The sequence below is a fragment of the Lytechinus pictus genome, chromosome 10 (assembly GCF_037042905.1).
Source record: "Lytechinus pictus isolate F3 Inbred chromosome 10, Lp3.0, whole genome shotgun sequence".
Classification (NCBI taxonomy): domain Eukaryota; kingdom Metazoa; phylum Echinodermata; class Echinoidea; order Temnopleuroida; family Toxopneustidae; genus Lytechinus; species Lytechinus pictus.
This window is the reverse complement of record NC_087254.1, coordinates 23686015-23700267: the sequence shown is the minus strand read 5'-3', so window position 1 is coordinate 23700267 and position 14253 is coordinate 23686015. Positions and strand designations below refer to the sequence as shown.

The following is a 14253-nucleotide window of genomic DNA, read 5'->3' as shown; positions in this document are numbered from 1 at the left end:
TGGGATGGAATTTGAACAAAGTAGTACGCTATCATATGCATACAATGATAATTTAAAGTCAGCTTTTATACAAATAGACATGTCATTGATATAAGTTGAAAATAGAATTGGGCCCAAAATACTTCCCTGTGGAACTCCACACGTTATAGGCATAATTTTGGAACGAATATCGCGAATAGCCACTGCTTGATGCCAATTCGACAAGTAGGATTTGAACCATGCTACAGTATAGCCTGGTTAAAACCCATTATTCGTAATTTTTGTCAATAAGATGCCATGATTAACTGTATCAAATGCTTTTTGAAGATCTAGGAGTACCATCCCAACGAATTGTCCCTTACTACCTTAGAAATATTAGTTCTCAGATAATCAGTCAAGTGAATAAGGCATGTCTCAGTCGAATAGTCATGTCGAAAACCAGACTGATATTCGTAAATCATATCATTTACTTTAAAGGACAAGTCCACCCCAACAAACAGTTGATTTGAATAAAAAGAGAAAAATCCAACAAGCATAACACTGAAAATTTCATCAAAATCGGATGTGAAACAAGAAAGTTATGACATTTTAAAGTTTTGCTTTATTTCACAAAACAGTTATTTGCACATCCTGATCGGCATGCAAATGAGGAGACTGATGATGTCATCCACTCACTATTTCTTTTGTATTTTATTATGTGAAATGTGAAATATTCTGATTTTCTCCTCAATGTCAACTGAGACAACAATTAATTCCTCTTGAACATGTGGAATTAGTATTGTTTAATACTATATGGTTCAGTCAAGTTGGTCATTATTGTCAATTTAAAAAAAAATGAAATATTGTATAATTCAAACAATAAAAAACAAAAGAAATAGTGAGTGAGTGACATCATCGACTGTCTCATTTGCATGTCACTGAGTTGTGCATATCACTGTTTTGTGAAAAATAAGCGAAACTTTGAAATGTCATAACTTACTTATTTTACATCCGATTTTGAAGAAATTTTCAGCGTTATGCTTGTTTGATTTTTCCCTATTTATTCAAATCAACATTTTTCTGGGGTGGACTTGACCTTTAAAATATTTTTTTATCTGAACACATACCGCCTTTTCTAGAATTTTGGATACTATGCTTAAAACACTGATAGGTCTATAGTTTTCAACAGCAGTTTTATCTTTCTTCTTATGAATAGGAGTTACTTTTGCAATTTTCATATCCTCTGGGAAAGTGCTAGTAAAGATAGGTAGATTTATCAAGAAATTTACTGGTAAGATAGATTTATGATAGATAGATTTATCATAGATAGATTTATCAAGAAATTTAACTGGGTAAGACTAATGTGAATTTATGTTTGACCAAACACTGGCAATTTTGTCCAGAGTGTCACAAAATAGAGGAAAGTTTTAGATTGATTTTGTTATTAAAGAATATAGTTATGTAAGATCACCCCCCCCCCCCCCCAAAGAGAATCGAGGCAGCACACTGCACTGCACATATCTGGTCGAGAGTTGTCGCTGTTGCATTTGTTTTGTTGTTGTTGTCGTTATGATCGTGATCGAGGCCGACCGAGGACATCTAACGTTACACAAACTATCATTTCATGGCCGTTGACGTTGACGTTGTACACAATAACCTGTGGTGATGGATAAGATTATGGTAGCAACGGGATTCCTATTTTTTGCCGCAGATGTACTGGCACTTACAAGTGTATTCAACCCAGTTTGGGTAGTATCTCATGCTCGTGGATCAGGTAAATGAACCCTTCTTTTAATAGCGATCCAATACATTGACCTACCCGGAGATTTAGCTCCTGTGCAATTCGAATGACTGTGACACAGAATTGTGAGTGAGCCATTCGGTATGTGGGCTTAAGACTTACGTGTGCCAGTAAATCTAATAGCCTCTGAAGAATACTGAACTTCTGGGCCCCCGTCTTACAAAGACTAGACTCTAGAGTCACTAGACCTAGGCCTAATCTAAACTGTCATTTATAGTTGATCTAACCTAGACCAAAAGCTTCGGTCTCTGTTAATTTTGGTTGTTCAGCTGAACTCCGTTGGCTTCACTCACCAAATACAGAGACCGAAGTTCTAGCGCGATCTGTACAGGGGACTCAATGGCCATATGTTTATGTACTTAAGATCGGATAAAACAGGGAAGTGAATTTGCGCGACAGCCGAGGTAAGTCACTGTTTTTGTTCCTTTTAACTTGATTTTTCTCGGTTTTTTGGCAATTGATGCCAAGAGGGAATATTAATTTGCATTTTGGTCGCGTGAATTTTCAAAATTTTTACTCATTAAAGACAAAAATTGAAGAGCCCCGACGGGGGGATTTTGCATTGCAAGTCCCCTAATGGTGGCTGCACGCTAGCGAGCCGTCTGTGTATGAGGAGAAATTAAAAAAAAAAAAAAATGTTAAAAAACTCCTCGAAACAGACGGCTGCCAGCTGTCTAATCTAACCATGTTTTTCTACACTATCCAGCTACAGGAAATTTGCACAATCTCTTGTCTTGATTTAGTGTAGGCCAAGTAAAAAAAAGAAAGTAGGGACTAGGGTCTAGACTCTAGTTGATCATCCTCGCGCTCGTTTGTTTTGGTCGCCGCATATAATTTTTGTTACTACTAGATCTATGTTCGGTACTATTTTAAAAAAAATTGGCCTAAAAAAAATATAAAAAAGTGATGTTTCTCGTCCGCGCCCTCCCCCTTTTTGTTTGATTGCCGTATCAATTTTTTTAATGTAGAACACTAGTTTTAGCAGTAGAGGCGCACGGCCAATATGGGAGACTCTCTCCAATAGGGGAGACAATCTCCCATATTGGAGACTTGCTTTGCAAAAGAACAAAAGAAACAACACCAACAAAAGTGTAATTTTTTTAACCCAAAATTTTGTCTCACTGAGGTCAGCTAGCAGAAGCCCATTTGTTTTGTGTGTGGATGACAACAAAAATCCTTATCAAAACAAAAGTAATTTTTCATGAGGAATCTGCTTATCACATTTTTATTTGACGCCAAGGTAATCCTTTTGCAGCAAATGTAAACAAAGGAAATTGGTCTCCCAAACTGGAGACTGTCTCTGAAATTGGATACCCAAATTCTTTACAAAAGTCTCTGATATTGGAGATAATCTCTCTCATGGGAGACAGTCTCCCATATTGGCCGTGCGCCTCTACTGATTAGTATTTTTATGGCCGCTGAAAAGTGAAAAAATACTCCCAAATGACGAGCGATTTGCTCTCATCTGCTCTTGGATCGCTCTTGCAACTGTCTAAAACAATCGCCAAGTCCGATATCGCTGTAACTGATAAAGAAAAAAATTCTGGTTTGGTTTTTTTATTGGTAATCTTGAAGATACGATCCTAAATTGGCTAGAAAAAAAAATTTGCAAACTCAGAAAATTCACAGATTTCTTCATTTTTAGTGCATTTTCAGGGATACCGCTTCCTGAATCTTAAAAAATTTGTTGCGTGCTTTGGGAATAAGGTGCAGATAAACATGTTGATACGATCATTGTGTATTGCGGTGATTGACTGTGCCTGTGAACTTTGGTGTGCTGTGGTGATATGATTTACTGTGCCGATGAGACATACATGTGAAATGAATAATTTTCTGGTGAGTTATACCATTAGCTATCCAGCGGCAATGCATTGAATATTAAAAGAATATATATTTTCAAGTGAGTCATCTATTACCGTATCAAGAAATTGAAAATTATGAAAAGGATTCCTGTAAGTACCAATTCTGTTCAAATTTGATAAACATGATAAACTTCATCCTTAAGCTGTTCAATTTGATGGACAGTTGTAAGTTAGGTGTAGATCTCGAGTTCTACAAATGATGAAATAATAAACATTAAGTGAACCTAACAATAGAATAGATAATTATTTAACAATTAATAACAAAGAAAAATAAATAGCAATTGAAGAAACAATGTTAAAATATTATACGAATATATACAAGCAAGACAAACTGCAATGCGAAATCATGCGTTGAATCCTGAAATAATAGATTACCACATCTGCACATCATCTAATTTTATTTTGAATCTATTAACTTCTTCACTTGACATGATCATTTTTTTACAATTAACAGTACCGGTATATATCATCATGATCATATACATCAGTAGTACATCAATAAATTTTATTGCATAATATATTTATTTTCAATAGATATCCAATTAATTGAAAGAAAATATACATATTGATACATGCACATGTTCAATACCCTTTTGTTATTAATATTGAGCATGCAACGATCACCTAAATTGAGCCTGACATGGCCTGACAATCATTTGATTAAAAAATAGCAAAATAAATAGTAAATAGTAACGACCTCCCTCATCACTGATGTCAAAAATCCTGGCCAAGAAACTATCTCCTTGTTTAAAAAAGAAAAAAAAGATAGCAAATAGTAAGGACCTCCCTCATCACTGCTCTCGAAAAACCGGACGAACAACAACTTTCTATTTTTACTTGGCCTTACATTCTGTAGTAAACAAACAGAATCACACTGAATCTTCAAGAAAACAATGAATGTATGAATATACATTATATTTAGAAAATATTTTGAACAAATTTGCAATTTAGATGTTGACATCATTGCTGGCCATCTATAGTTGGCCTGAGACTGAGTGGGACTGCAGTGATGTGACCTGTGTTCATGCCTTATAATAATGGACATGGTGTACACCATTGGCGTTGAACAATTATGATTATTACAATGATTGATAGCCTGGTGCCCTGATCAATGACAAGACATTCTCATGAGTTGTCCCTATTCTTCCTCAAAATAAAGACAAACAAAAATCAAGTTTCTACTTTGTGTAATTCATAGAGGGCCTCACAAGAATAGTGCTAAAAATTGTACTGCTGAAAAAAAAAAACAAAGATACAATGAAATACAGGGGTGGTATTCTGAAAATTGTCTTAACTTTTCTTGTAACTTAGCAAGATAACAGCTCGCTAAAATTCTCTTAAATCAGTATTCTGAAAATTGTCTTATGGCTGTAAGGACATCTCCTATTTTATATCTGACACGCCCAATATTCTATCATCAACCAATTATTAAAGTTGTTATATGCTTAGGCCAACCAATAGAAGTGTCTCTTCTGAAAAGCAATTATAAGCGCATTGTTGACATGAGTCATATTTCCCTTGTGCCCCTGACGCTTAAGCATATTAGCTACTATGCTTAAAATACATGTGGCTGATATCAGAGTCATATTTACTTTGAAAAGATTCATCATCTCAAATACCAATTTTTAATTGCTGAAAAGTCTACCAATCCGTCTCTGTAATGTCTCCTGCAGTAAAACATGATGTTCTTGCGGGACGCAGCAAGAAATTATTGCTTTTGACCGAGAAATATCATATGTAACATTAAGTTACAATAGCCCCCGACCTGTTGTAAATTTTCTTGTATTTTGCAAGGAAGTTAACAGAATGCAAAGTCAAAGATAAGAGAATTTTCAGAATACCTTTTAACTCAATATCTTGGGCACATATATATTTAGACACTGTTTTTAACTTACGCATCATCATACGCGCTCAGTGAAAATTCCAAGAAAATTTACTTAGAAAGATACAAGAATTTTCAGAATACAGATTTTATTGTAACTCCAAAGATACAAGAATATTTCTCTTAAGATAATTTTCAGAATACGGCCCCAGATGATTAGTGGATGTTTTTTTTTTTTACAATGATATTTTAAGACTGGAGAGTGTAGCATATGTAGACATGCAGCTAGAATCACTACAGAATAGGTTGGTTGCAGACAACCTAGAAAGGATCAGTTTTGTACAAAATAGAAATCTTTAAATCTTAAAATCGTGTATTATTATACTTTTAGGAGCTATGACAATGGGCCTTATCTCACAGTGCCTGACCATCTTTGGGAGGGATACAGTATGCATCTCTCCTAATCTCTGCCCAGCCTGGCAGATCACCCTCTTTTTCATTGTGTGTGCCATCATCTGTCTGACAATCACCTGCATTATGTTTGCCTACTCCACAAGAAGAATCACCATGCTGGATCATGCAAGATGGTTCTCATTTGCAGCAAGTAAGTTGGTTAGATTGCTCATTCTTTGACTATGGTAATTATTTGATTTATAAAGCACCTTTTCCAGAGAATACAAAGACCAGTTTGTGTAAAACAAGGACAGGTCCATTCTAACAAACAAACAATAAATAAATAAATAGATAAACAAACAAATAAATAAATAAATAAATAAATAAAATGAATAAATAAATAAAATGAATGAATGAATAAAATGAATGAATGAATGAATGAATAAATAAATAAATGAATAGAGGAAATATAAACAAACGTAGTACTGAAATTAAATCATCAAAATTGGACAAAAGGTAAGAAAGTTATGGCATATTTAGTTTTCCTCACTTGTTTGATTTTGTTCAAAGTCATTTTGTAACTTTGCTGTGTTATGCTATATTTCTTTCTGTTTGTAATGGAGTGAATATAAATTAAACAATGAAGCCATCTTAACCCTATCTTAACTGGGCTATTTCAGACCAGTATATACTGTCAAATTGACTCCCCCCCTCAGATCTCGGCCGCTGATCGCGCGATCACCGCGAAAATTTGCACACGCGTAAAGCCGGATGTAAACTACAAGACTGTATAGTAAAATTTTCGAAAAAATTAAGTGTTTATATTTTTTTATTAATTAATTATGCAAATAAGCGCATGAAATTTGCCCTTTATTTATTTTTTTGTGTATGTTTTTGCCTTTAACTCAACTTATATAGTTAGTAGAATGCTAATTTTTGGTGGGAGTATCAATTATTAGATTTCAAACAAATCTACAAAAAAATTGCAAAAATATAATAAATTTTTTATGTATTTTATTGATTTTTAAATTGTTATGTATTTCTTTGTTTTTTTAAACCTTTATTGTTTTTTTTTTTCATTTTTACCAACAAAAGTAACAATGATCATACATTTATGATTTTTGGTTGGAAAAACACAATTCGCATTGACTTTGTACACGGAATCACGTTTTTTGAGGAATTTCAGAACCGTGTAACCGGCGTCGCAAATGTGGTCTCAAAAGATGTGCAAGACTTGAAAGTAAAAAGTCAGCGAGCGGCACGGTCAAAAAAATTTGCGCGACGGCGTAGCGGCGAAATTTGTCGAGGGACCCCCCCCCCCCCCCCCCCCCCCCGTTTAATAAGGGTTAAAGGTTGATTCTATCCTGAGAAAAGATAATTTTACAGATTGATTGTATTGTAACACTGAATATTCCATTGAAATGGGATTTCAAATGATAAGTCATACATGTAGGAACTAAGTTTCACTGAGTTTCTCAAAATGCACACTCTTTTTAACCTATTTTTTTCTAATATTTTTGGATTTTTTTCTTATATACCCGATAATTGTTCGATGAAAAATCATTTTAAAAAATAAGATAGCATATTGAGACCAAATGGGAATCAGACAAAGTAAGATTATACCAAGTGCCAATTCTGCATCGTTAATAATTTTCAATTCCTTTCCAGTTATTCTATTGTGCCTAGCAGCCATCATATTCCCCATTGGCTTCTACGTGGATGAAATCGGAGGTGAACCATACAAACTCCCGAGCACCGTTTCTGTAGGGTCGTCTTATGTGATATTCCTCATCTCCATTGTTCTCACGGTCATCTCTGAGCTCCTAGCAGGCAAGCTTTGTGCTCCTCTCTTTGTCGTTAGAGGATAGTGGATGGATTATTTGAATTCTCCGACATTGTATCTGAACTACTTTTATCATTATTTATTTTATCGCTGGAATCAGGGTGCTACATAAGCACTTGCCCGATTGCCCGGGGCAAGTAAAAGTTAGAATTGGGCAAGTGTTTTGAAGTAAAGACCAAAACTACTTGCCCCCATTGGGCAAGCAAAATTCTCACAGTAAAATGACATAAATTAGGGTCGATATGATATGATATTGACCCTAATTTTGGTCAAAGCAGGCAAGATAAAATCACTTTTGAAAAAGAAATGCAATAACAAGGTAGATCAGTTCATGTCAAAAGAGAGAAAAGGTCAATGGTTTATAAAACCGCAATATGTGTAGGCCTACTTTCTTTTGAAGAAGTGAAACTTTTTCAGGATTTTTTTTTAGGCAAGTGAATTAGATTTTTGGGCAAGTATATTACAACTATTTAAAAGTTTACTTGCCCGACTGGGCAAGTGCTTCTAAAAAGTTACGTAGCACCCTGGCTGAAATACTCCCCAGGGAGTGGATAATGGACATACATTGTATACATGCAGGGAATACTGATGAGTCACAACAATAATAATCAAAGGCTTTATTATTGAAGCCTCTTATTAATGATTGGATTATTATCATATATCTAAATTGTCTTTTATGATCATTTAATTCTGTCATACTCGTTGGCAGTTTTGAAAACTGTATCATGTATGGAGATCATGATGATGTGTTAAGAAAGCCAGTGGGTGTTTCATACAGCTGTTTGAAAAGTTACATGTGTCTTGATGATCGACTTGGAACATGTTCTTCGGTAGTTAGTCATACTATTTAGCGCAAAGAAGGGTCACCAGTCATATGTACATGTAAAGTAGTTTGGAACAGCTTTCTATGAATCACCCGCCTGTTATGTGCCTCCGTTTTACCTCTAAGTGAAAGTTTGTGAAACTCATATTTGAAATTATGCATTATCAAGATAGGATGTGATTTTTTCTTTGAAAATGTAATAAAAGAGGCTGCTGAGATCGTGAGTCATAGGGCTGAACAACTCATATCTTCAGGGGGGTGTGTTCATGACTGGCAATCCATTATTTCTTGTGCTAATCAGATTCTCAATACTTTATACTCCACCAGCTAAAGTTGAAATCTGATCTTTGGATTAAATTCTTGTTGTTTACACGCCATTTATGCAAGGTTTTTTTAAATTATTTTTCTAGATATTAATATAATTATAGAAATTTCTCTCCCGTAAATGGGAAATGCAGTACGATAATTAATACACCAGAAGCTGGTCTGTACTTTGAGATGAAGAATAAAGAAGAAGAAATATTGAGATATCTTATTTAGCACAAGAAAGAATCACCAGTGGTGCATAAAGTTGGAGCATCGTGGTCTAGTGGATTAGTCTCCGGACTTTGAAACAGAGGGTAGTGGGTTCAAATCCCAGCCATGGCGTAGTTTCCTTCCGCAAGGAATTCATCCACGGTGTGCTGCACTCAACCCAGGTGAGGTAAATGGCTACCGGCTGGAAGTAACTCCTCAAAAAGCTGTGTGCACCTGAATTGGTAGCCTAGCTTAGCCGGGGTAATGATAATAGCAGGGCCCGTTCCCGCTGGGAGAACAGTTTTCGGAACTGAAGTGGCTACCCTGGGTAAATATACTGTTGTTATTATTATTAAAAGTTGTGTGTTACTTATTGAACATTTTATGTATCAGTCCCTTGCTAGTTCTTAAAGTAGTTTGATTAGATGCTTTCCATTACTTGAAAGGAAAGTATATTGAAGTTGGAGTAGGCATTATAGCTTTCTACACATGTAAATGAAACTCCCTTGAAAGAGTTTGGAATTTGCTGTCAGTCCTTTGTAGTGTGGAACTATACACAAATATTCTGCCCGAACACTTAAGCTGTTTTTTTTTTCTTTGCCAATTTTTTCAATGTTAAGGGCATCTAAAGAGCAATCCTTGAAGAGTGACCGAAAGCTTCAGTATCTGTTCTATCATGTACCACAGGGTATGATGAGTTATAATTGTAAAATATTGATAAATAAAACCCCAGAATAGACTGTAATTGCTGTTTATTCTCAGAGGTGCTTTTCACTGTATTACTCTCCTATATAACATAATTAACATATGTTTTCACCTTTCCATACAACTTAAAGGAACGTTTCAGAATTAAATAAAACAACCTAATAACAATTATGGTACCACTATGTTATAAACTGTCGCTTACCGGTATAAGGTTTCATGGTACAGTAGTTACCATGATCATATGTCTTCATGAAACAGGGCTCAGCATTTCCCCTCTCCCTGCAGCCTACATCTTTTTTTCTATGACTGTGCAATATTTAATGATAGCAAGAGGGGAACAAAATGGATGGAGAAATCCAGATAATCGTTTGCATCTTGAGTAATAGAACTTTAATAGGAGCATTAATCCTTTAAAAGTTCACTTTTTTTGGGGGGGGGGTGGAGATCTGATTCAACACTTTAATCTTATTTTTTTTGTTTTTTTTTTTCTCTGTGGGGTTTTAGTTTTTACTTTAAAATTGTTATTGCCAAGTGTAGAATTTCCAACATGACTGTTGTAAACTGTATCATTCAAGTTTTAAAATTATGTCTAATCTAATGTATATCTGATTATCTGTATATTTTGCATATTATACAATATATATCTTTACACTTACGCCTCAAGTGACAACCTATGAGAAGTAACACAAAAATGTTGCCTTTATTTATATGTGGGTGTTTGCTTTTGACAGTATCATACACATAATATGCCTCAATGGGAATACTTGGTGGTCAATAACTAGGTAGTTGATAACACTAGCCACTCAGAAAGTTTTGACTGATATGATATGTGATCTTGAGTCAAATGAATAGAATTGGTAGTCACTTTTCACTGAACTGCAGATTTGTAAGAGTGCCTTGTATCTTAGGGAATTCAATTTGTTTTTGTAGAGTGTGATAAATGCCTTGAAACACTGATCAGACATATGTACTGAAACTAAATTTGTATTTTACATGTTTGGATGTATTCGCCTACTGTACAGTGTTTACCACGCTTTCTTGTTGTTATGTAGCATCAACACAAATGGAGGAAACTTAATGGGAAAGAACTTATTACCTCTCTATAGACCATGTTGATGTTAAAAGCTGTGACTGAAAGTAGTCACATATTTATTATGGCTTTTTTAGCAGAAACGTTTGTTTTGGCATTCATTGTGTGCGTTGGGTACCAGATCCCTGTATACTGTGTTGCACATGGATGTTTTCTTCTAAGTTTGTGATTTCAATGGAAATAGAATGAAACTGGACATTCCTACACATAATTCCCATATTACTGCAGCTGTATGCTCCATGTCGTTCCAGCCTTGATTTAAGTAAATTTTGAAGGGGTACTGTAGGTTGAAACTAAAGTAATTAGAATTTCATTAAATCAACTTTTTTCGAATTGTAGATCTTAATTTATTATCTGATTTTGATGAACTATCTTTTTTTTTATTGGTTCATTTTTTTTTTCATCTGGAGAATCCCTTTAAGGGTAAAGTTAGATAGCCTTGAATTTAGTATGTTTATTATTATTTTTTGTGTACATAATCAACAAGAAATCATATTCAGAGAAATGAACGATATTGAAAATGATTCCAGCTTCAGTTCTATCTCAGGTACATCGGTGAAGAATTTAGCACTGTCATAAATTGCATGTATTCATTTTTTTTCCTTTAAAAACTTGAAAGCTGTACACTGTGAACCCCAAAATTCATATTTGAAAACTTGTTGTTTGTGTTATTGATATTTCATCAGAGAAATATAAGCCAAGTGCTGTACTTAAAGAGAAATTCCAGTATTTGCAGTAAACACTGATTTCATGAGAAAGTCTGTAAAACAAGGCTTAATTGTCAGTATATCATCGAGGATCTAGATCTGGTACAGTTACATAAACTGAACTTTGTGAAATCTTGAAATCTACGCTGAAAAATGTTCACACTGAAGATCACCAACACAGATAGGCACACGTGGGACAGTGTATTATTATTGCTAAAATAAAGACCCGACGGAAGTGACCGAATCCGCGCTTATTTTGCTTATTTCTCAGCAATTACACAATTTCTTCCAGAATCCTTTGGCACATATTTTTTATTCATACAAACAGACACTTAGGTGGTCATTATATTAGATTCTGTAAAAAGTCATTTTTAGATCGTTACCAAAACTGGAATTTATCTTTAACTAGCAGTTTGTTTCGACTTGCTGAATTATCATCATTTCCCCAAAAATCAAAGGCTGTTTGTGTTTAACCTTGATATCTAAATTCACCTTGAGACTATGTTTCTTTCTTTTTGACCAAAGATGGTATCATTACTTGGATATCAAATTAGTTGTAGCTTCTATTTTCAAATCATACATTCACTCATCCATTCAGTTCACCCATGTGCTCATCCATTCCTTCATTCATCCATCCATCCATCCAAAGTCATTCGCTTGCTCATTCATTCATTCCTCCACCTATTACTATAATTCATTCTCTTGCTCATTCTCTCATTACTTTTTTTTCATTAATTTTGATATTGTTTGGTTCACTCATTCATTCATCCATCAAACCATTCTTTCTTCTATTCATTCACTTATTCATTTTAATATTATTTTATTTTCAGGTCTCCTTTAATATGACAATAACTAACTTGATGTACATGTATGTATTTTTTTTTTTTTTGCAAAGGAATGTCCTCTCAAATTAAGATATTTGTGTCCAGAACATGTATTCAAACAAGTATTTGAAATTGTGTTAGTTTTCTCACTAGTGCAAATTGTTTGAAAAATATATATATATATACTGCAAGTCACTTCATGCATTTTTAATTTGAAATTGTACATTGTAGCAAAAATTTTGAGGGCTGGTCAATGATTTCCATATTGCCTTGCAATGTTAAATATGCAGTCCTTGCAGTGATATACCCAGAATAGTTTTTTTTTTGTTAGATAATGATTTTCTGTTGTGTTGTTGCCCTCTTGTTTTAAAATCAGATTGTTTTATATACATGAATCAATGTACGATTATAAATTTATATCAAATTAATTCCTCAGTCAAGATGTTATATTTCTGTTTGTTATTACCAATCAATATCATGTGCACAACTCTGTATATATTGTTTATTTGGTGATACTGAAAAATTAAAGCCAAAGATGAATACTGATGTACTTATACATTTAAGTTTCTTGTATTTTCTTGCAATAAAGCATGTATTGTGTGATATTGTGAAGAGCTTTTACTTATTGTGAATGAAAGTGAATTCAAAATTAATAATGAATATTCAAGTGTGAGAGTGCATGACAGAAGATTTTCAGCGTTGAGTATTTTCCTTGATCATCTAGTCACCCAGACCCTGAAAAAGAACATAAACAACATGCCTTCCATTCTCTTCAAAATAAAAATCTTATCCACCCCCCCTAATCTTCCAACAATAATTTTTTTTTTAATGTCAATAACTGTAAAATGCTAGCTTACGAAGGGAACTTCAGTCCAAGGGTGGTATTCCGATAGCCATTGTTTAGTTAAAGGTCAAATCCATCCCAGAAAAAATGTTGATTTGAATCAATAGAGAAAAACCAAACAAGCGTAACACTTAAAATTTCATCAAAATCGGTTGTAAAATAAAGTTTCGCTTATTTTTCACAAAACAATGATATGCAAGTACTGGTCGGTATGCAAATTAGGGGACTGACGACATCACCTACTCACTATTTTTGTATTTTGTTATATGAAATATTTCAATTGTTTTCCTCATTGTCATGTGAAAAAGTTTTATTCTACCTGAACATGTGAATTACCATATATGAAATATTTTGATTTTTTTTCCTCATTGTCATGTGAAAAAGTTTTATTCTCCCTGAACATGTGAATTACCATATATGAAATATTTCGATTTTTTTTCTCATTGTCATGTGAAAAAGTTTTCTTCTCCCTGAACATGTGAATTACCATTGTCTGAACATTTTGTGGTTCTGTCAAGTTGGTCATTAAAGGAGAATGAAACTCTTGGAGCAAGTTAGCTTTTGTGAAAGCAGAAAAATCAAAGAATAAGACCAACAAAAGTTTGAGTAAAATAGGACTAGCGATAGAAGAGTTATGAGCATTTGAATGTCGAGATCACTAATGCTATGGAGATCCTCCCATTGGCAATGCGACCAAAATATATGATGTAACAGATGAACAACTCTCCCCTTTTGGACACTGAAAATATACCCCAAAACATCTCTTTTTGCTCATTCTTATCATATGACAAACGATTCATCAATGATATAATGTTGTGAAACCTCTGTACTTGTCCTCTCATAAAGAGAACACCTCACCTTGTGATAGACTCTATAAAAGTGAGAATATAAGTGAAATAAGTACTAAAGTAATGAGGGAGTTGTACGTGTGTGACATCACAGATCTTGGTCGCATTGCCAATGGGAGGAACTACATGGCATTAGTGATCTCAATATTCAAATGCTCATAACTTTCTTATTATTCATTCAATCTTCCTCAAACTTTCAACAATGTTTCTTTGATTT

General features: G+C 34.1%; 1 protein-coding gene across 2 annotated transcripts; it reads left to right on the top strand.

The window, feature by feature from the left end:
* The first annotated feature begins 1501 nt into the window (after positions 1-1501).
* On the top strand, positions 1502-12900 carry LOC129270001 (uncharacterized protein C16orf52 homolog A-like). Of its 2 annotated transcripts, XR_010294871.1 has the most exons (4): positions 1502-1732; positions 5835-6047; positions 7505-7780; positions 8224-9891. XR_010294871.1 is itself a non-coding variant. In XM_054907434.2 (3 exons), exons 1-3 carry the CDS (start codon positions 1624-1626, stop codon positions 7702-7704), a joined length of 522 nt encoding a protein of 173 aa, XP_054763409.1. In that variant the 5' UTR covers positions 1519-1623; the 3' UTR covers positions 7705-12900. The 2 variants fall into 2 exon arrangements, 1 of the variants encoding a protein (XP_054763409.1); XM_054907434.2 differs by having other exon boundaries at positions 1519-1732; positions 7505-12900.
* Positions 12901-14253: the final 1353 nt, after the last annotated feature.

Excerpts from the sequence above, each read along its gene's own strand:
- LOC129270001 (XM_054907434.2), top strand. The coding sequence starts at position 1,624 with ATGGATAAGATTATGGTAGCAACGGGATTCCTATTTTTTGCCGCAGAT. Across the intron at positions 1,733-5,834 it reads ATCTCATGCTCGTGGATCAG|GAGCTATGACAATGGGCCTT; the intron begins GTAAATGAACCC and ends TTATACTTTTAG. Across the intron at positions 6,048-7,504 it reads ATGGTTCTCATTTGCAGCAA|TTATTCTATTGTGCCTAGCA; the intron begins GTAAGTTGGTTA and ends ATTCCTTTCCAG.